Here is a 20,653-nt window from a genome sequence, read left to right on the forward strand (position 1 = left end):
AAAAAAAAAATCATATTTTTGTGGATCAGAACTTTTGCCCAGTATTCATTCTTTTGTTGCATGACTCACATTCATTGTCGTCACAATGATGTCATTTCGAATTTTTTAAAGTCAAGTTAGATTTTCCAAGCACTTACCCATATAATCTCAAGCTTCAGAGGGAATTGTTTCAAACAAGTATTTTATACCAAATGTCACAAACACTGAGAATGACTATTTTGTCTTCCTTCAGATGGCAACTCCTTGCGTTTGTATTTATGCATACATCGCAACTTGCAAAAACTTTGTAATGGGCTCCTCTGGCAGGTTTTCGGAGTCAGCATTCAGCTGTGAACACAAACAAGCGGAGACAAAAAAGAAAGAGATGGGCAGTATATGGTGAAGTAAGGACTTTTATTAGAAAGCAGATTTTTTTTTCTGTATTGCATTTAAAGAAATTAGGTACTCTTGGACGTACAACTTAAAACTGGTGATGGCAAATACCATGATGGGAATGAAAGGTAGATTCTTATGCAACATCAAAAGTGGCAACTTGCATTTCTGCTGTATATATTATTGATGCTTGAGTCAGAAGGCGCATAAACATTTTTAACATTTTTCATTTGAAACATAAAGCGGTATCAACACTGAAATTGTCCCATCCCAGTTTGCCTGGTCCAAGCCCTGTTGATAGTGAGGGACATTACCATGACTGAAGTGTAGGGTTGCATGGTAAGATCCCCTTTTACCATTTATAATGTTGTCCATCAAGAGGTTACCAGAAAGCCCACACTGAGGACCGAGTTCGGCCCGTCTTTGCAAGACCGTGACGCGAATGGTCCACGTCAGTATGGGGCAGCTCTGTTCAAGAAGCACCAAGGTATGAGTCAGTCCTTGTTGCAAAGACACACACTTATAACCAAGAAGGCTGAGGTTAACACCACCGCGTCCCTTCACTCTGGAAAGTAAGCTAGCACAGACCAAAGCAAGCCGGAGAAAGACGAAGCAGATAGCAAGAGCACAGCAAGTCCTGTCGTATCTCCCATAGTGCACTTTGGGTCTCCTCCCTTTTCTGATTGTCAGCGCTCTGAACACATGGCTTTAAAAGTTGCATTCGCCCCTCATTGCCTAACCCTTGGTCGCTCTTGATGTTTTTCTCTTTCGCTTTTTTTTTTTCCCGAAAGTAATTCTAAAGTGCTGGCATTATGTTCAAGGACACGGACGCGCACACATACAAACTTTTAGTGCATTTTTTTTTTTTTTTTTAGCCTGCTGAAGGTTCAAAAATGCACACTCAACCCGGTGGTTTGTCTACATATTCCACTCTTTGTCACTTTTTTTTTTTTTTTTTTTTTGCTGTCATTATTACAAGAGATTAAGTTTTATGCAAACATTCAAAGTAAAACACAGCCCTGCTCACTGCAAGGCTCCACGGTTTTTCGTTTGCTAACAGTGACAACAGTTATTCAGCATAAAATACATGGTGCATAAAGATCAGAGGTTTGATTGGGTTAGGGTGAATGTCTGAATGGCATGCACTTTATTATACAACTGTCTCTTTGCATATAAATGTATTGTTTTCAGGATGAACCATTCAATGCAACAAAAACCTACTGTTCCCGTTAAGTCTTACAGTGATGGGGGATGAACAGAGCGCAATGTAAGGTTTTTCTTTTAAAGTATATGAGAATTTATTTGCAGCAAAATGTTCGTTTAACCAACAACTCCTAATAGCTCTCATTTCATCACTTTCAGTGATCATCCATGAGAGGGAGTCAGCTGCGATCAAAAAGAAAAAAAAAATAATAATAATAATACAAATACAGAATTTTACATACATTCTTGGACTTTCTCTTTCAGCCACCTCAAACAGAGCTTATCCTCCCAGGGGGTTAGCCACGACAATCTCTGAGAATTTCTCAGTTTATAGTGCAACATAATTCAATTTACCCTGCACAAGAAAAAAAAAAAAGAAAAGAAAAGAAAAAAAGACCATAAGCAACATAAAACATAAAACCGGTGTTTCTCACAGCCGTATATTTTTACAGTTCAGCAGGAAACGCGAACAAGCTTTTGAAGCCGATGTTTTAATGAGGGTTATGCCTCACACTACATGTAATCAAGTGGAGATTCTTAGCACAATAAATACTGTTTATCAGAGTTTATTGGACTTTTGTGTGTGGGCTATCAATGCATCTCATGAGTTCTATTTAACAGGGCTGGTAATCTGACTCACTTTGTCCTTAAAGAATGACACGGTGGCAAACTCAAAAGTAAGCACATAGGTGAATAAATTCAAGTTTTAGAGTCCAATTTTATAATTTGGATCATTTTAATAAGTCTGTATTCTATACAGTACGTCCTCAGCGTTGCTTCTTTCCGGACATAAAGTTATGGCACGCACTCACACCCACACATTCACAGTCTAAGGCACTGCTCCACAACCCTTTATCATAACAGTGGAGTATATAAACGTCTCCCCACCCCGTCTTATTTACTGCTGTATTTTAATTGGATTTGATCTGAAATTCTTTGTATTCGGTGGCATTACGTAACCCTGCCTGTTCACAGAGATCTGAGAAAAAAAAACAATAATTATTTGATGCACAAAACAAGAGAAACCGATTAAATGTCTGACAGGCTAAATGCCCAATTTAACAGTTTTGAGTAAACATGAAAATCTAGAGTAATAAGTTTTAAACAGAGTGGGGGGTGGGGGGGGAATCAGAAGTCATCAGTAATTAAAATTTAATCAGTCATTAAAATGTTTGTTCCAAACAAAAGCTGAAGCAGAATAAATTAAATAAAATATAAAGATATGATTCGCTAAATCTTGTCATTTCAATGCTAGAGGCGTACACAAGTGTCGGGAGAGAAGGTGGAAATAAAAAACAAAAATGAAAAAAAAAACAAAAAACAAAACAAAAACAACAACACCTGTACTTGAACCATGCTCGGTTTTTGCACACATGCAAAAGGGAAGACCTGTTCACATCTGTTTTTAAAATGAATGACATCACTGAAGCTCGAGAACGCCACCAACTCTCACAGTCAGATTCATTTTATATAATATAGCTCATTATGAGTTGTACACAAAAAGTTAATTATTTCTTTTTTTTTAATGTTTTCAATCTAGGCTTGGACCCTCGCCAAAGCAGTGCTACAGTTTACATTCGTCCATCATCTCAGCCATCCTATCACAGCCCTCGTTTTACCTATGGCAGATCACATTTCTTTGAAAAGGAAAAAAAAAAAAACTACACTGTAAACGTCACTATTAATATCTAGTGCAATTTTTACCCTGTGTTTCTTGTGCAGGGCCATCTTAAAGCTTCCCCTAAAGAACCCCGGAACGAGACGGGCGCAGACAGAGAATGATCTGGCCCAACCTTTGAAGTGGCACGACACTGAAGCAAAGACAAACAGCTCAAATAGACCAGGGGGTGTGTACAGCTACTGCACCTTCCCCCCTTTTATGGCATTTTATCAGAAAAAAAAAAAAAATGGATAAAATTTCATTATTTGAGTTTTCAAAATGTGAGTGACTTAAAATTTTCAGTTTCTTAAACTCTGCTTTTGTGATTAAATGTGCTTTCACTGCTGATCAGAACATACAAAAAAAAAAGGAAAAGAAAAAACAACAGAAAAACAAGGAAACAGTGCATCTTTTAAATCAATGCATGAAAAGAGAAAGGCAGTTTGGACTGCGTGGCGAAAAGCAGATATCAAAAAGAACAAAATGCAGGTTTATCTCCCTGCTCGACTTTACCTCAACCCCCTCCCCGACCCCTCCCCCCCCTTCCAAAATGTAGAAACAGTCATCGTCAGAAAAGACCTGTTGTTTCTTTCCACACCCACGATCCCCCGATCTAACGAGCAATGAGGGCGACGTGGTGGGAATTTGCAGTCTTTAGTAATGTCTGAGCTTCTCAGTGTCCCACCCCTTAACCTTCTTGAGTGCAAATGCAATAAGCCAGCATAAATTGCTCTTATAAATTTTATTCAATAATTTACCCCCTTTACCCACTGACAAAAACAAAACGAAAAAAAAAAAAAAACAGGATGGAAGCAGGACTTTGTAGTCTTGGTGCACATCTGAGCACCACATCAAGGCGGAACAGTGCTTCTCTCTGACATTTTTTTCTTCTTCTTCTTCTTCTACCGCTCACTGTAGTGCACTTCCCCGTACTACTCCGCATATTCAGCCTCCTCTGCTCGTGGTGACAGCACACTCCGTACTTTAAAAAAAAAAAAAGAAAAAAAAAAAAGAACAGAAATTGATCCTGTGTTGGACACAGTCGATCCCGGGTCACACCCAGGTCAGTTCTAGCGTGTCAGACTGAGGTCAGAGCCCAATGAGCGGTGGAATAGGTCCTTTTCCGCATTAATGGCATATCTCGAGGCAAAACAGTAGCTGTTATCTTATTCAGATGCAGGCTTGTGGCTTTGTTGTTCTCAATAATTCTTGGTATCCGTCGTTTGGATAAACGCATGCAAGCTCAGATTTTAGTCCGTGATCTTGTTCATGTCTCTCTCTCTGTGTATCTTCAAGGTGTGGCTGAAAAGTTTTTTTTTTTTGTTGTTTTTCTTTTTTCCCAAAGTTAAAAAGCATTTTTTTTCTCTTTTTTTTCTGGACAGTGTGTTTTAAATGCATCGGTGCAGATATTAAAGGCTAGTATCATAGAGTGGAAAATGTGTGTGTGCATTTGCATGTGCTGTACGTGTGGTCGGGGCGGGGCGCGGTCTCGAGCAGACACAGGCATCGCATTGATCTAATCCGATGTGTCGCTGGCAAATATGCATGAGAAAAGAAACCTCCGTGCGATCTTCCTGGGATTACCGAGAAACACTCCGATTTAACCGGGCGGATTTGGATTGAGCTGACGCAGTAAATGACCTTTAAACGTAATACAATCTTTGTTATATAGTCATACATATTTATTATACAATAATGCAATGTAAAGTGGCCAAACATTGCAGCCGCTGCCCCTTTAATGGAGCTGTATATCTGTGATCTGTTTCTCCCAAGGTTACGCAGGTTATTTTCAGATGCAGCTTTCCAAGAAAAAGGAGTCATTTTACAAACCTTTATACGACACTCCCTAAACTGCCAACAAAGCAGTTGTTGCTTTTGTATTGCACTGAAATGGTGAATCACTATAGCCGTTTGTTCTTCCAGGGGGACCTTGTAATATTTCTGAGCCCCAAAATACTGAGCATAATAAGAGAGTAGTTAAGTGGAAAGGGTGGATTCTCCAAAAAAGTGCTAATGCCATGCCTGTGTCTGCTTGTACTACCAGTGTTCTATCTCCACTATCAGTAAGTATGCGAGTACGCAAGCACACGTGTGCGCATGCATGTGTGGTACATTTCTGTATAGTAAGAGCTATGAGTGCGGCTCGAAGATTTTCCCGTTGAGGGAGCCTGGAGCGGGCGGAGAAAGAGAGTGGGACGAGATGTTTGAGAGCAAGCAAAAGAAAATGCGGATAAACAGATTTCACAACATGAGAGGCAGCCCAAAGGGACATTCACTGTCCGTTCACCCTCACACCTTGTCCAAATCTTTCCACTTCCTGTTCGGGCGGCGTGTCGCCCGAGCAGTTGCCCGCCTCGGCTCCCGCGATCAAAGATGGCGCCCCCAGCGATCCGTCCACACCCTCTAACCCGGCTTCGTCCTCGTCTTCCTCCTGCTCCTCCTGGGCTACTCCCTCGCCTTCTGCCTCGGCCCCGGCCGCCCCAGACCCGGGGCTGCCTTCCGTCAGCGGTGGGTGAGTCCTGAGAGGTTCCTTGCGATCCGGATACAGCCTTTGCTCTAGGGTCTTGAAGTCAGGCTCGAAAGAGAGGGAAACCCCTGACTGAGGCGCGCCGAGCGCCAGGCCGAGACCTACAGCAGCACCCATGCCCATTCCTGCACGGTACACCTCCATGCCATCTGGCAGCATGGACTTGATCTTGGGCAGCCATCGCTTGCGGACACGCCTCGCGTTTGTGCACATGTCAGCAGCAATCACATTCATTTCACTCTCCTTGAAGTTAGGGTTGAAATTTTGACAGTAGACTGTAAAAGAGAGAAATCCATATAGAGAAATTATTGTATTACTATTGTATTAACTGCATCACATATTTTTTTTTTCTTCTTTGAAGAATAAACCTACGTTTGACAGCGTTGAGGACCCTGCTGTCCAGAGGTTTCCTACTTGGGTCACTCGTAGACGAACGGATACCTGTCCCACAGCTATTGGCTAAAGTGTTTCTGCAGGGATACAGAGTCAACACCAGGGGGCAGAGTCAGCAACAGGCACGTAACAGTAGATAAACATGAGAGCACACACATCTAACCGCATTGCACAACATGGCCACAGATGGAGTGTGAAAGTTGGTTTGTGACAACAGCAGTAGTGTTAAGGAGTCCTACACAGAACTCGAATCAAAGGGGACTTATACAAACAGCCAAACACAGACTGCCGATCAGCGGCATCCACTCACCTATCGAAGAACGTGGCTAAGAGACGGCGGAGCAAGACTTTGTGTTTGATTCCGGCGCACAGGTGACAGTTCATCAGCTGACCTCGAGTCATGAACACCTGCGTACCTGCGTGGCACGGAAACAAAGAAAAGTATTTTACAACTGCAACCAGCTCTGACCTCTTTCATCAAAAGTTCATGATATCCGTGATGGAGTTCAACAAACATTCAGCCGCCCTAACTACTTTCAGTAGGTCATAAAAATAGCACAAGATGAAATTACTACCTGTTTTACTTTCTGTTCAAAGAAATCTTTTTTCCCATTCGGGCTTTGTACTCAGCATCTTATAAACAGCACCGGGTTACGCATTTTCTCTGAACTCCTTCCTGTCTTCAATTAAATCACACTATGGTTTGATTGAATCTGACCAGCTGGAAACTTTTTGTAGAATGTACGTTATTTTTATGGACCACAACTTTCTCACATTGCGTTCAGCTGCGTCTCTATCGGGGCCGCATTCTTCCGTCTGGGAGGATTCAAAAGTAAATTGATTCAACTTTTCTTTATCTTTTTTTTTTTTTATCTTTTGCCATGCTCCGTTGCAGGAACGATATTACCTACATGTTGAGTGGTGCCTGTTCTCCTCAAAAGTCTGATTGCCAAGAGCGCTATCTAGCAGTCAGAAAAATAGCTCAGCTTTTGTCTCATCATATCGCAAAAAAAAAAAGAAAAGAAAAATGTTTTCCTCATACTCTTTGAGCTAAGGGTAAGGACCATTTGGCAAACTCCTGGCAGGCAGTCATATCCTTTTTACTCCAGAGTGACTCGTGTCTTGTCAGTCTTCTATAAAAGCCTGATTGATGATAACTGCAGAGATAGTTGTCCTTCTCCCAGTGTCTTAAATCTCTCCAAAGATATCCCGCAGTTTGATTTCATCCCTTTAAGTCCGACTCCACGCATGTCAACCCCAGTATAGACATCAATCTGAATAACTAAACGTACACTGTCCAACTTTAAGCCAGATATATGGTTCTGCATAAGATCTACACGTTAGGTATGCCATACTGTAACTCTATACACCTCGATGTACTCTAAACCCTATAACCTGATGTGCACCTCCCCAGGAATTTAACTGCACATCGCGGTGTCGCAGGCCACACCAACTGTGATCCAAATTAAATCCTCGTCCACTCCTCTCAGTGGTCAGGCAAGCACAAAAAAAATAAATAAATAAAACAAAAAATCACCCTCCTCCTGTCGTGCTGCCTACACACCATCCACTCAGACGGCCTCTCTCTTTACTGTGTTGCAATGATTTCGGTACAATTATTGTTCAACTTTATTAACTTCAACACCTACACGAGACACTCCGTTCCATTTGAGGGACACAGGAGCACCAAGTATAAATGCTTACACCGGTGTAGCTGCAGTGCTATAGGCTCTGCCTTGCGGGAGTATAAACCAAGCCTTAGCTTCATCACCCACCTCTGGCGTGAGTTGAACATGGGTCACACAGTGGTCTGATAGAGAGCCTCTTAAATAGGCATATGACTCAAATGTAACTGACCCAAAATGTCTTGATTAAAGACTTTAACATGAATGGATTAGACATAATGAAGTCTAATATAGGTGAAGTGAATACGTATACATGCAGTTTATCCAGGAGCGTATCTATGTCCCCCCGGGTCCTATGTTCCTCGGGTCCCTAATACTGTCCCTAACCCTAACCCTTGTAAAAAAAAAGGGTCTTATGTTCCCCGGTCACATACAAAGCGGGGAACATAGGACCTGGGGAACATAGGGATGATCCCGTTTATCCTCATTCCAACTCTTGGCTATGTTGCAGCATCCTGAATTTCGTTTAGTTAAAGGGATACGTTACCCCATGTGAAATTTAGTCATACACCGTATTCCCCAGATGAGTGAGGAAAAAGTGTTTTTAAATTGGTCCAGGCACTGTCCTAATCCGACAACGCAGCTGTTAGCTTTAGCTTCGCATAGGCGCTGTGATGTAGAATTGCCAATTAGCCAGTCGTTCGCAAAAGTGATAAATAAACTCTCGAATTTTCCTAATTACTTCTTGTGGCCTGTTATTTCATATTAAGTACAAATGTCAATGCAATTAACATGAAATAATAGCCTAGGGCAGATATAGACTTGGGACTGTATTCCGGCAAAGCACCGCTGCCAGGCGCAAAGAACAGCACGCAGCACCTGAAAACCAGTCACGTCGTTGTGTTGACGGAAGCTGGGGGTTTCCAGGTGCTGCGTGGTGTTTCGCAATCCCTTTGTGTTCACTGCATTGACATTTATTTGCGCTGATATGAATGTACAGGTCGCAAGAAGTAATTAGGAAAATTCTTGAGTTTATATATCACTTTTGCGAATGACTGGCTAATTGGCGACTCTACATTACAACGCCGATGCCAAGCTAAAGCTAACAGCTGCGCCGCCGGATTAGGACAAGTCCTGGGCCGATTTGAAAACGCTTTTTCTCACTTATCAAACTCTGGGGAATATGGCGAGTGACTTTGGCGCATCCCTTTAAAGTTATCAAATTCGATCCGAAGTTAGAGTACGGGTACTTTCCCAACCCACTTGGTGTACGAATGAATCTGTGGGAATTTGTGCATGGCCTACCAGCAACCAGTTCCAGCTTCTCCCCAGGGTCCCCCTCAGTGTAGAGCTTAGGGTGGCAGCGGTAGCCTATCTGGCTTATGAGGCTTGCAGGCAGCGCCACCAGGTCCCTGCGGATCAGCACGCAGTTGCGGTTCTCCAAGGCCAAGGGCACCGCTGCCATCTCTGGCTTGTCCTGGACTAATAAAAACAAGGGAGAGCAGAAGGATTTTAGCAAAAGAGGCAAAACGGTTTCGTGGTAAATAGCGGAGAAATGCCTACGCACGTCTCAATTTTCTGGATTAACTTCAAAAAGCCGTGTTATACTATCATGCCTACCCTCTTGCCTATATCAAAATAATTAGTAAAGCAAGTTGAGGGTAATCTCATAAACATTTGTTTGTTGTGTTTCATAAATGTTTTAGAGCATTGCAGATGTATCCTAGTTAAGTCGTGGTGCTGCATCAGCAACTTCAGCTTTGAAGGGGGACATATCCGAAGCTGGGTGTTGGGTTTTTACTTGGAAAGTGTTTTCCCCTAACCTCTAAGATGACTTGTGAGTCTGTGCACATCGGTTCTGTGGGCACATAAACTATCTCTCACACACACACACACATTTTCACAGAACAGGAGAAATAAATCCATTAATTGCCACACATGCACAAACTGGAAAGTGTGGATTAAACCCTTTGCATGTGTATAGACACTTACCACACAAACGCACACACACACACACAGAAGGAGGAAAGATGTGCATGGTTCTCAAATATCCTACAATGTCACCCTGGGGTGCTCTGACTGATTGCAGATAGAGCGGATTTCATAAATATCTGAAACTCTAGAGTTTGACAAACCTGTGTGATGCCTTAGAGCTGCAGAATGCAAAGGATGACAGAGTGAGCGCGTGCACATGTGCGTTTCGTGACCGTCTTTCTGGTCTGTGCCTATGTGCACGCGAGCACACATGACTATACCGTCCATGGCTGCGTGTGTTCTCGAAAAAGTGCTAGGAACAGAGTTGGTAAAACCATAACAAAAAGCAGTACAGAGCAGCTGTTGTAGCTGTGATAAGGAGTGTGTTGTTGGTCACGATGCACTCCAATCATAACTCCATAAAGCTATCTTTATGCTGAGAGAACCCACACACACACTGGAGGCACAACATCCTGCCTTGCTAAGATGCGCAGGATACATGATTTATGAAAGATTAAATAATGTAGCTGGGATGAAATGAATGTGCGTCAGTTCTTTTGCACAATACATAACATGTTTGGATAAACCTCACATTTATGGTCATATTTTCTGCAAGTCACGCCAAGTTTCGCTTTTTAGATTGGGCTGATATTGAGTGATTACCCCCCCTCCCATCTGAGCCGAGGGCAGTTGAGGAACTAATGCACTTGGTCAGACCTTAAATGACTAGAGAGATAACATTGATACGGGGTTTCTACCGAGACTGCTCTAGAGTTATGAACTCGAATGAGTAAATGCTATAATGACACGCTATAAGTTAACTGAGAACACATGATATTTTAGATGTTAGATGTTAGCCTAGTGATCTTTTCCGAATACAAATTTGCTGTTTGACAATTGATAATACTCACTTCCATATGGGTTAGCTGAGCGTCCATAGAGTTGACTGTAGGCCTCTTCAGTGATCCCGTCGTAGGGCTCCTCCTCAAACTCCTCATCCTCGTTCTGGTAGGATGTGGGACTGTCGGTGGTCGGCAGGCTGGACGCTCCAGGACTGGACCTTTCCACGCCAGCGCCCCCTGCCGCTCCGCTGCCGCTGGTCCCGTGGAGGTGGAAAGGAGGCATGCCGGGAATGGGCGTCCCTCCGGCGGTCGTGTAGAACAGCGAAGCCCTCGCCAGCCGACTGCCCAGCTCCGAAGACGAAATCTTGCTTTGCGTCGAGGGTACTGTCAGGGGCGTCGGGTCGCCCCCTTCTAGCTTAATCTTACGTTGCGTCATGAGTAGAGATGGAGACCAGCCCGGAGTTCCCAAAATGGTGGCCACTGCCAGGCCGTTGCCATTGTTGCAAGGACTCTGCGGCTCAGATCCTGTTTCTTCTAAGGACCCTGCTGTTTGCGAGTCACAGTGAGGTGAGTTTGCCTTGAACATTAGGTCCATGCCTCTTTCGACTATATGCTGAATTTGGAGGTAGCCAGCTGTGTACATGACAACCAGCTGTTCGCTAGCTGCCATTGTTAGCTTCCCTGTGTAGCAGAAAGTGAGGATCTGCTCAAAGCAAGCAGGTGTGACTGAGGAAGGCAACTCAAACTGGGACTTGGTGGAGCTGCTGAAGAGGTCACGAAAGTAGAGGCTGCTGGCAGCCAAAACAGCCCGGTGGGCTTTGAATGCCTGACCTGGGTGAGAAGAAGATTTATAGAATAATAAAAAAAATAAATAAATAATAAAATAACAATAATAACTTAGAAGTTGGGTGAACAGCTTAAAACAGATCAAATATTCCTGATTACCAACCTTTGACCAAGATGCATACATCACAGTAGTGTCCCAGGAGGCGCTGCTCGTTAAGGGAACCCAAAACTGTGGCCCCAAAGTTCGGGATCTCCACATGGAGCAGCTGGGACATGTTGGCCACAGAGGAAGATGGTGTTTCAGATATTCACTGCAGACTCTGCCGCTGGGAGAGGCATCTGTAAAGGTATGGAAAACGTTTTAGAGGAGAGAAGCACTGCCAGAAAGAATGAGCGAATAGGAAATGTGTGAAAGATGAAAAAGACACGCCAGTGGGTGGGGAGGAGGAGGGAGGGAGGGAGGCGAGGGGCGAGAAGAGAAAATTGAGAAAATCTTTGAGGAAGCGGCGAGTAAGAAGGAGAATAGAGTTGAGATGAAGTGAGAAAACAAATAGAGTTGAGGGAGAAGTGAGAGGTGTGTGAAAGAAGGATGGATATGCGGAGATAGTGGGTGACGGAGTACAGGCAGGGGAGAGACAGAGAGAGAGAGAAAGAAAGAGAGAGACAGAGAGAGGAGGAGTCAGTCCACAGGAAAAAACGAACAAGAAAAAAAAAAGAATACAATGGCGCGCCTACTGTACATAGAACGTTGTGAAATACCTTAAGGCTATGTTGCTGTTTTTTTACATGACTTGAATTCCAAGAACTCTGGAATCATTCCATGAACTGCACTTAATGCATCAACAACAGTTCTCCCGCAGCATGGACTTGGATGACCTGCAAGCCGGCCTTGACAACAACTTTTCTCGGCAACAAAAACAACACTAAGCACAATCAGTTTTTTCATGTCATAGTTCTCGGTTGTGCTGAGTCCGTATTTTTTTATTTATTTTTTTTTTTTTTTGTCATCCCAAGCTCCGACTACAAAACAATCCAACGCAGCACCCAATATCCTATTAACTTCGATAGTTCCCTCAACCCCTCCTCAGTGGCACCTTCTTCCCTCGTCTGAACCTTGAATCATTGTTTTTGTCTCCCCACCAACACACACACACATACACACACACACACACACTTACATATACGCACTAGTTTCATTATTGAGCAATGCTGCAGAGCAGTTTCCAGGAATACAAACTGAAAAAATGTCACCGCCTCTCTTTCTCTCTCTCTCTCTCTCTCTCTCTTACACACACACGCACACACTCCCACTTCATGTGCTCCATACAGGCGCACATGCACTCTTGGCTTACTTACATAAAAAGTGTGCATGCACAAGTCCGCGCGGACGGTACATGCAGTACGGGCTCGCACAGGAAAATTACTGTTTACTTGGCATCCGAGCACTCACCTGGAGAAACCTGCACGTGACTCTGCTCCGCTGACGGCCTCTTACACATGCACAAATTCACACAAAGAGCGCTCACTGTTATCCCAGACAGTTATGATCTGTGTGAGCCAGTCCTCTGGTCAGAGCACACCATGGAGCTTCGACACACACAAACACACCACCACCACCAGCAGCAGCAGCAGCAGCAGCAGCAGTCGGGACCGGGACAGAAGAGGAGTAGTTAAGAGATGGAAGCGCTCTGATGTACTGTACTGTCTGGTCGACTATTTCTTTCACTTAAAGTGTCATTCCCACCGTCTCAAAGACGATTCTCTCTGCTGTCTGGCTGACTTTTTGTCTGTCTGTCTGTCGTCCCCAGCCTATCTCCTATCGCTCTATCCTCCAAAGCCCCATTCTCTCTGCTCACTGTCTGCTCAAGCACTGTCTCAAAGCCTCCCTCTGCCTCCTTGTCATTATCTCTCTCTCTGTTTCTCTCCCCCTCTCTCTATTCTCCGAGGGTTGAATTCAACAAGTGCTGCTGTAGAGAAAGAGAGAGAGAGAGAGAGAGAGAGGGGGGGGGGGGGGGGGGGGGGAGGGCAGAAAGAGAATAGGGAGGGGGGAGGAGGGGAGGGGGGGGGACGAGGAAAGAGAGAGCCGAGCAGAGCCGAGCAGAGCAGAGCGAATCAATGATGAAAGGAGTGGGAGGCTCAGTGTGCGTGCGAGCGCGCATGTGCGCGTGTGTGTGTTTGTGTGCGTGCGCTCGCGCGCGCGTGTGTCTGATCAATGCAGTATCTATACGTCGCAGGGAGTGGGAGGGAGAGAAAAACACAGGCTACAGTTACAGACGGAGACAGAGACTGGGCAGAGCTAGAGAGAAACGAGGGAGGGAGGGTTGAGACAGAGAGAAAGTCATTTGAGGACAGTACGAGTAGAGAAAGACAATTAGGTTGAAGCAACTTCTGCCACTCGCCCCTGGACACGGATGTCTATATGGTGGGGATGACAAAGACAAAAGAGAAACGAGACAACGCCGGCAAAGGTCACGGCGGCCGCTAATTAATCGGACGTCGGGCAGTGAAACTTCTAAAATCCCGGTTTGACGCAAGTCTGGAGGGAGTGCGTCACATCTTGGTGGAGAAAAGCTTTGCTAAACTGGAAGCTTTAATATACACAATGCAGCAATCCCATAATCCGTTCAAATGTAGAACTGAAAATGTTCATTAAAAAAAAAAAAAAAAAAAAAACACAAACCATGCAAGCTATGCTGAGGTAACTCCCATTTTCTTGCAGTCTTTTAGACAATAGTTAAAAAAAACACGAGAAGAAGAAGAGAGATTTGACTTCTTTTGAGCAAGCGTTGTGTGTTTTCTCTGAATCATGCAAGGACATCTCTGCCAAACACCTACACATAAACAGAGAGGAGCACTGTCTTCACGCAAGACTATTTTGTACTTCGACATGAATTGATAAATTAAATGATTAATTTACGCCTCCGCGTTGGTAGCTTGGCTCAATCCGAGTGACATTTCTGCGTTTTTCTGTTGTTAGTCTCTTGGCCGGCGCGCGCAGGAGGCCTCCCTAAATGTTACTTGATGTGGACGAGGGAGGACAGGAGCCAGATGTCGCAGCCTGTGACAGGACAGCGGCTAAAAGAAACACAACAGCTACCAGAGAGAATAATTTCCAGAAAGATGCGTGTGGGAGGCTATAAATGCAAAACTGCTGTGACGGATGAGTAAGAGAATTTTTACAGTACGTGTGTGCACATAAACATCCACGTCGAAGACGTTGTGTAATTCTCGCATGTCGTCGAGGGCGCACTCTGAACGTTTGCGCTTTAGGCGGCGGGACCAAGACAGTGAAGATTAAAAAAAAAAAAAAAAACACAACAAAAAAAAATATTCAAAATCTCACTCCATCTTTTCACCTCGCGACACGCAATCTGTTGAAAATACATAAAGCTGATGCAGAGCTTTTTTTTTGTTGGGAAAAAAAAAAAAAAAAGCTGAGCGCGGCCCCACAAAGTATCGAGACACACTGCGCTTCATTCTCTGCCAAAGAAACCTCAAGTGGAGGAGAAAGTTGTGCTAAACTGAGCAAACTTTTACTCTTCAGTCACAGCAGCGAAAATATGAAAGGGAGGATATCACAAAGCGCTGAATACAGTGAGTCAGACTTTGGTTTAGAGAGCTTTGCCCCGGCAGTGTGATATCTGCACGGCACATATAGGCACACATGAGTGAGCGCGCAGAAAAAAAAAAAAAAAAAAAGAAAAAGGCACGGCAGGAACAAATCTGGCAACACACAAATGCAAACAGACATAAACACGTTCCCTGGCTCTGTTACACACGAGCCAACACACTGTCAGGTAATCTCCCTGTGCACACTCAGCAATACACATTCTGTTTGTTTGTCTGTCCGTCTGTCCCACTGTGAACCTGCCACACCGCTCGTACATTGGTCCGTCCATCCGTTATTGTGACTATTGTGTCCTTACATCTCCTCTCGCCTCTCCCTCCTCTCCCTCCTCTCTATCCTTCCCGCCCTGCATACCACGTACCCACTGTCTCTCTGCCAATTAATGCACACAGGGCTGCATTGCAGTGAGGTTGGCGCGTGCCACGGCAGCAAAGCACAGTACAGAGTCTACAGACATGCATGTACGTGCCAGCCAGGCAGAGCGAGAGGGAGGGGAGGGGAGGGGAGGGGAGGGGGAGGGAAGAGAGGAAGAGGGAGGGGGGAAGGAGAGAGGGAAAGAGCAAAGGAGAGGGGAAGGGAGAATATGTTGAGTCAGGCAGACAGGACGCTAGTGTGCCACATTGCACATACACACAGCCCCAATTTGAGGGTATGCACGAATGAATACGGAGCGGAGGAGAGGCATGTAGGAGAACAAGTGCAAAGGTACGCACATAAGCACGAACATGTACATGCAAACCCCCCCCCACCTCCTCCTCCTCCTCCTCCTCCTCCCCCCGTCACCGCCGCCGCCGCCTGCATTAAATATAGACTTTGCACATCCCTGATAAAAAAAATATATGGCATGAACTCCCTCAACTTGTTTTTCTAACAGGGGATTATATGTGTGTGCGTGCACGCATGCCTCGCTGCACCTTGTGTCCTCAATTCCTACTCCATGTGTTTGCATTTCCATGTCAAAGTCCCCCCCCCCCCCGCACTCCAACATACCAAGGCGTGTTTTTACAATCATCATTATATACCAGAGGATGTGACTTTTTGGCACTTGACGTCCAGCGCTCGGACGGAGTTTGGGAACTGTTCTGATCCGACTGCTGCTGCTGCTGCCGCCGCTGCTGCTGTCTGCTTTTGTCGGAATGTGCTACATCCATTTTAATCAAGGATTCATACCTACGCACAGTGTTATTAACTGTAGCAGCAGGTCCGGGCATATTTGAATAATACGAAGAAATGAGACGATTCGCCAGATGGCAAACAAACACACGCACGCACACACGGACACAAATTTTAATTGCCAGTTATACAGTAGCTCCCCAAACAAACGACAATACCATAACGTTCAAACGTAAAACCGTAAAAGTCACACGCGATCGCGTGTGTTTGTGGGTTTAGCACTGTGTGGAAAAGTTGGAGTTCAAGTTGTGTGTCAGAAAAACGGAAGTAAGGCACCTGATCATGGCAAAGGAAACTAATGGCATTGTTCGACAGCTTTAAATTTAAAGGATAGCGACGCATGAATAAAAAACAAAAAAAAACAAAAGAAAAAAAGGAGTTAAATGTATGAAAATTTTTGGAGCGAGCCGGACCGGAGCACATCCCTCCTTTGTTGCTTATGTTGCCTCTATACAATCTCAATATGAACAGAGCCGTCGTTATAAATATTCAGATCCTGCAGTTGTTCTCATGTCTAAAGTGTACCAGACAACAGATTCTATCCACGTTGAGACGGCAACGCTCCCTGGCAACAGTTCTACCAATCGGGAACAAGCGGGTGTCTGCCTGAGTCTGTCTGAGTATCATTATGGGATGTCGAGAGAGAGAGAGGGAGGCAGAGAGAGGCTGCTTATCACTGCTTATAATGCAACATCATTCTCCGTGTATAGACCCCGCTGGGTGAAGTTGTCTGCACATTGTCGGGATCAAAAAATCGTCTTTTCTCAAAAAAAAAAAAAAAAAAAAAAAAATCTCCCTATGATTCACACAGTTATGTAACAAAGAGACAACTATGAAATTATTTGTTGTGGGCTGAATATTGTCTGGTATCTTTCCACTTGCATTCACTCAATACGCACCGATAATGTAACTTGTGGTCTGACAAGGGGAAAGAAAAAAAAATTGAAAATAAAAAAATGGCTGAATTTCATCACCGGTGCAACAATGCTGTCTGAGGCAACACAAAGACAACTGTTTGAGTGTGAAGTCACGAAGAAGAAGAACGCATACCAGGGCGGGACGACGCAAACTAAATCCTGCATCGTCATAAAATGTCACACGTCTTTGACATGCACATGTTACATTTTTTAATGCTTGGTATTTCAAATTCAGCGTGAATGCGCCTCATTAACAAGACTTTTCCGACAGGTTTTGGCACTTTCCGACTAGACTGATTGATTTGTTGAACTGTAGGTATAAACATAATGGATTAAATAACTGTGCCAAGTTAAATGGGTCACTCGTGGTAATAAACTTATCTCTAGTTCCCCTCGGCTTTTTAGAGCTTTATAGCTACTCGTAGCATTTTGTAATGACGCGAGGCTTGACTCTGATGTCACCTCAGACTGGCTCACAGCTGATCACATGGCATGGCAACATAAATCTGGGCATAGCCTGGTTTTCAAGAAACAAACATATATTTAAAACAAAAGCTCTTCATTTTTGTTTTAATGAATAATGTATTTCATTAACTTTAAAATACAATACATTTAAATTTTGAGAACAATCTTTCCCAAGGCCCAACTGCTATTAGTCAGAATGTTAATTTGTACAGATATTACTGTGATGCAAGCATCATCGTTGGTGTGATTTTCCAGCCAACAATTAAATCATTTTTGGTTCGCTCTCACCACTCAGAGAATTATTTTGGCCCGAGCAGGCGGCTATATTCTATGAAATCTTTTTGTTGCCTATTCGTAAAAACAAAGCTAGCAGCTATGGATGTTTCTTTAGGTGGTGGAGACCGAAAATAGAGCAAAAAGACGGGATGACATGTATTTGTCACACTCTGAGACACACAACTTCAAGTACGAATGGAAAGTGTCATATAAATAAAGTTTGATTTGAAGTAACTGCTGTAATGGTGACAGTAGCAGCTAATTATATATTTGTTTTGGTGGTGGAGACCAATAACAGAGTTCAAAGAAAGGATATACAACTTCAAATAACTTCTGTGTCACTAGTACATCATGACATATATATACACACACACATATATATTTATTTTTTGATGGTGGAGACCAAAGACAGAGCAAAAAGAAGAGACTCAATGTATTCGTATTTGCACCATACCCTTCAACTTCAAATAATTGCTGCCGTTACTTGAATCTCCTGGATGTACAAATAAAGAACTGCTAACAACTAGCCGTAAAATGAATGAACCTGAATCCTGAAGAGAATCATAATTTTTTTTTACTAGTTTAATGAATGACTTGTACTGTAAATTTAGCGGTCATAGTTTATTTCCGCCTAAACAGCAAAATGCTAAATTGTGTAAAATTGATTACAGGATAATCGCTAACAGGCCAACACAAAAATGCACATGTGATGTCAATGTGCAGCAGTTGCGGGTTAACAACCACCGCGTTTCACTTTAGCCAACACATCTACACTGTTCGGAGGCAAAAAGTTATGACAGAAATCTCCTGTAACAGTGGGCTACCTGTCAGTTTAGCCTGTAGACGCAGTGAAAACCAGACAGAAGGAAAGACAGAGGAAGTGTGTGTGTGGCAGCGCGTATACAGTAGGTGTGTGTGTGTGTGTGTGTGTGTGAGAGAGAGAGTTTGTGAGTGTGCGTGTGAGTGATCCTCCTGAGGCAAAGGCATTGCTAATGGACTCCAAGTGGTTGTGGGAGGTAAACAAACAAACAGTAGCAGTGGCTACTACATCACACCAAACTCTGGTGACTAAGACGCTAGAAAGGCTGAGCACGCCACACACACACACAAAATCATGTCAGCTTACATAAACTCGGACCTGTGTGACGACTTACCGGCACGCTAAGAAGAGTTAAAATGATAGAGAAGGAGGGGATTGAGAGGTACGTACAACAGCGAGAGCTAAATTGGGAGAAGTGAGAAGATATACAAATAAAAAGGAGAAAGGAAAGAGAAGTGTGTGTGAGTGTGTGTGTGTGAAAGATGCAAATAGAAAAGAATAAAAGAGAAGTTGACAAAGCACAGTCAAAGGGAGTTAGAGGAGAACGGAGGAATGAGGAAGAGTGGCAAAAAAACTGTAAATCTACGAGAGTTACGTAGACGTGAACAGTACATTTAATAAAATATTAAAATGACAATTATATGCGCTTGATGGCTGAACTAACCATATTCCAACACAAACTGTGAGCAAGACGGACAGATGCCCGCTTTGCCAGGTGGGGCAATGGACAAAGAGTCGACAAAACTGACACTAAAATGCATCCCAGGCCGCCATTTTCTGGGACGGGAAATCCTGCCACCCCACAGGGAAAGTGAAGAAATATAATACGCCGCGGGAACAACAGGCAGGTTGGCTTTTTCGGTAATATTAACCTCACAGCGCAGAACCACTGTGGCGGCCTGCCCGTCGTTCCGGTTTGCAGCAACACACAAGTGTGACGTTAGAGCGGCGGGGGAAACTCGGGCCTGGGACTCACGCAAGACTGTGATATTTTGAACAAACACTGACACAAGACCAAAAATTTCCCCAATTTCCAAGTAACGGCGAAGCTACGCAAGCAGGAAGAAAAGAAGGGAAGAGAGAGCCCTAGAACACAAGAAATGAGTCAGGAGGCATCAATGGAATGAATGTTAAACGGCAACGTTTGCGTGCGCACACAGAAGAGTATACAAGGATGCAGTATGCTGTGCAATGACTGCCATGTGATATTTCTTTTTTTGGGACCGTTCATAACTAATAAATTCTTTACATTGGCACCGGCCTGCAGCTGCCATGTGACTTTGAGACACATAACTGTATATTTGCTATGAGCCTGAGGGTTCTAATTTCATGCTGGCACGCACTGATCTCCTGCCAGCAAAGTATCACTTTTAATGGGCTCAGGCAGATTTTTTCCTACCTTTGCCTGTTTGGTAATTTCATGGCCCGCAATGACTAAAAAATGTATGAAGAACAAACTGACATTGGTGTCGTTTATAGTGCGCAAAAACGTCTTTAATTGCGGCGTGACTAGCGCATTGAGGATAGTGGAAAAAGTGCTGCTAAAAAAAAAAATAAAAAAAAAAGCTGTTTTTCCTTTCGACTAAAGGGAGCAGGACTTTTTTTTTTTTTTTGCGGGGGGTGCGATTTATATTCATTACAAACTACAGCCCCAAGACGGACCCATAAAGTTGACACTTTTCTAAAACAATTTAAACGAAATGTGAACTTTATAACCGCCGCGCAGGTAGGATTTATTGCCGGACAGTCGCTAAAGCTGAGGTCCGCCGAGGTCTAAAACTAAGTAATACACAACTGCTGTTCCTAAAACAACAGCGACGCGGCTTTATCCATCAAGAAGCCGGTCTGGAAATATTATTAAACTTTTGCAGACTACAACAGCTAGGTGTATGTGAACGGATAACTCCACCAAAGTGAGCTCAACTTAAAAAGAGACATGATTTGCCCTTGGCCACGCAGTGGAGAGGTTGTAGTCCTGCCTTGTGACTCCAC

The 20,653-nt window shown here is 43.8% G+C and overlaps 1 protein-coding gene across 3 annotated transcripts in view; it reads right to left on the reverse strand.

Moving 5' to 3' along the window:
* Positions 1-374: 374 nt before the first annotated feature.
* LOC124996594 (nucleus accumbens-associated protein 2) overlaps positions 375-20,653 on the reverse strand; it is a 31,016-nt gene continuing 10,737 nt past the window's right edge. The window contains exons 1-8 of one of the 3 annotated variants that reach the window (XM_047569779.1): positions 12,833-13,368; positions 11,546-11,721; positions 10,666-11,427; positions 9,086-9,262; positions 6,466-6,571; positions 6,135-6,232; positions 5,531-6,037; positions 375-4,217 (exon numbers count right to left, since the gene is read on the reverse strand). In XM_047569779.1, the coding sequence (XP_047425735.1) occupies positions 4,168-4,217; positions 5,531-6,037; positions 6,135-6,232; positions 6,466-6,571; positions 9,086-9,262; positions 10,666-11,427; positions 11,546-11,657 (1,812 nt within the window). In that variant the 5' untranslated portion in view covers positions 11,658-11,721; positions 12,833-13,368 and the 3' untranslated portion in view covers positions 375-4,167. The other 2 variants (XM_047569780.1, XM_047569778.1) reach the window with 2 other exon arrangements.

The sequence above is a fragment of the Mugil cephalus genome, chromosome 19, assembly GCF_022458985.1.
Source record: "Mugil cephalus isolate CIBA_MC_2020 chromosome 19, CIBA_Mcephalus_1.1, whole genome shotgun sequence".
In the NCBI taxonomy this organism is placed as follows: domain Eukaryota; kingdom Metazoa; phylum Chordata; class Actinopteri; order Mugiliformes; family Mugilidae; genus Mugil; species Mugil cephalus.